Genomic DNA, 658 nt, shown 5'->3' on the forward strand with positions numbered 1-658 from the left:
ATCGAGTCAGTGATGCCATCCAGCCATCTCATCCTCTGTCGTCCCCTTCTCCTCAACCCCCAGTTCCGTTCCGCCTTATTGACAGCCCTTCGCCCCTCCCTTGACCTCATAGATACTTCGGACGGGCTGTGCACACGGTTGAGCCGCCCCTGCCAGACCCAGAAGCCCCAGAAGCCGTGGTGGGAGGATGAGTGGGAGGTTCCCAGGGAGACTCTGAAGCTGGTGGAGCGGCTGGGGGCTGGCCAGTTCGGAGAGGTGTGGATGGGTGAGTGAGGCCCTCCAGGACTGCGGGCAGGTGGGGAGGGGAGGCGTCTACCGAGGTCCTAAGAGTTCTACGACAGTACCCTGTTTCAGGGCAGCTGCCTAGCTCTGGGTACATGGGCTGTGAGTGACCCTCCCAACCCTTCCCTGCCCTAGGGTACTACAACGGGCACACGAAGGTGGCAGTCAAGAGCCTTAAGCAGGGCAGCATGTCCCCCGATGCCTTCCTGGCCGAGGCCAACCTCATGAAGCAGCTGCAACACCAGAGGCTGGTCCGGCTCTACGCGGTGGTCACCCAGGAGCCCATCTACATCATCACGGAATATATGGAGAACGGTGGGCGCCGCCGCCGTGCGCGGCCGCTGGGGGGCGCTGCCGTGTCCTCTGCCCCTTCCCG

The 658-nt window shown here is 63.2% G+C and overlaps 1 protein-coding gene across 1 annotated transcript in view; it reads left to right on the forward strand.

Annotated features, from left to right (window-relative positions):
* Nucleotides 1–658, forward strand: part of LCK (LCK proto-oncogene, Src family tyrosine kinase) — a 21344-nt gene that overhangs the window by 14567 nt on the left and 6119 nt on the right. Inside the window, exons 8-9 of the mRNA XM_010836910.1 lie at nucleotides 113–265; nucleotides 418–597. Coding sequence (XP_010835212.1) covers nucleotides 113–265; nucleotides 418–597 — 333 coding nt within the window. The remainder of the gene's footprint in view (nucleotides 1–112; nucleotides 266–417; nucleotides 598–658) is intronic.

The sequence above is a fragment of the Bison bison genome, unplaced genomic scaffold, assembly GCF_000754665.1.
Source record: "Bison bison bison isolate TAMUID 2011002044 unplaced genomic scaffold, Bison_UMD1.0 scf7180017864068, whole genome shotgun sequence".
Taxonomy (NCBI): domain Eukaryota; kingdom Metazoa; phylum Chordata; class Mammalia; order Artiodactyla; family Bovidae; genus Bison; species Bison bison.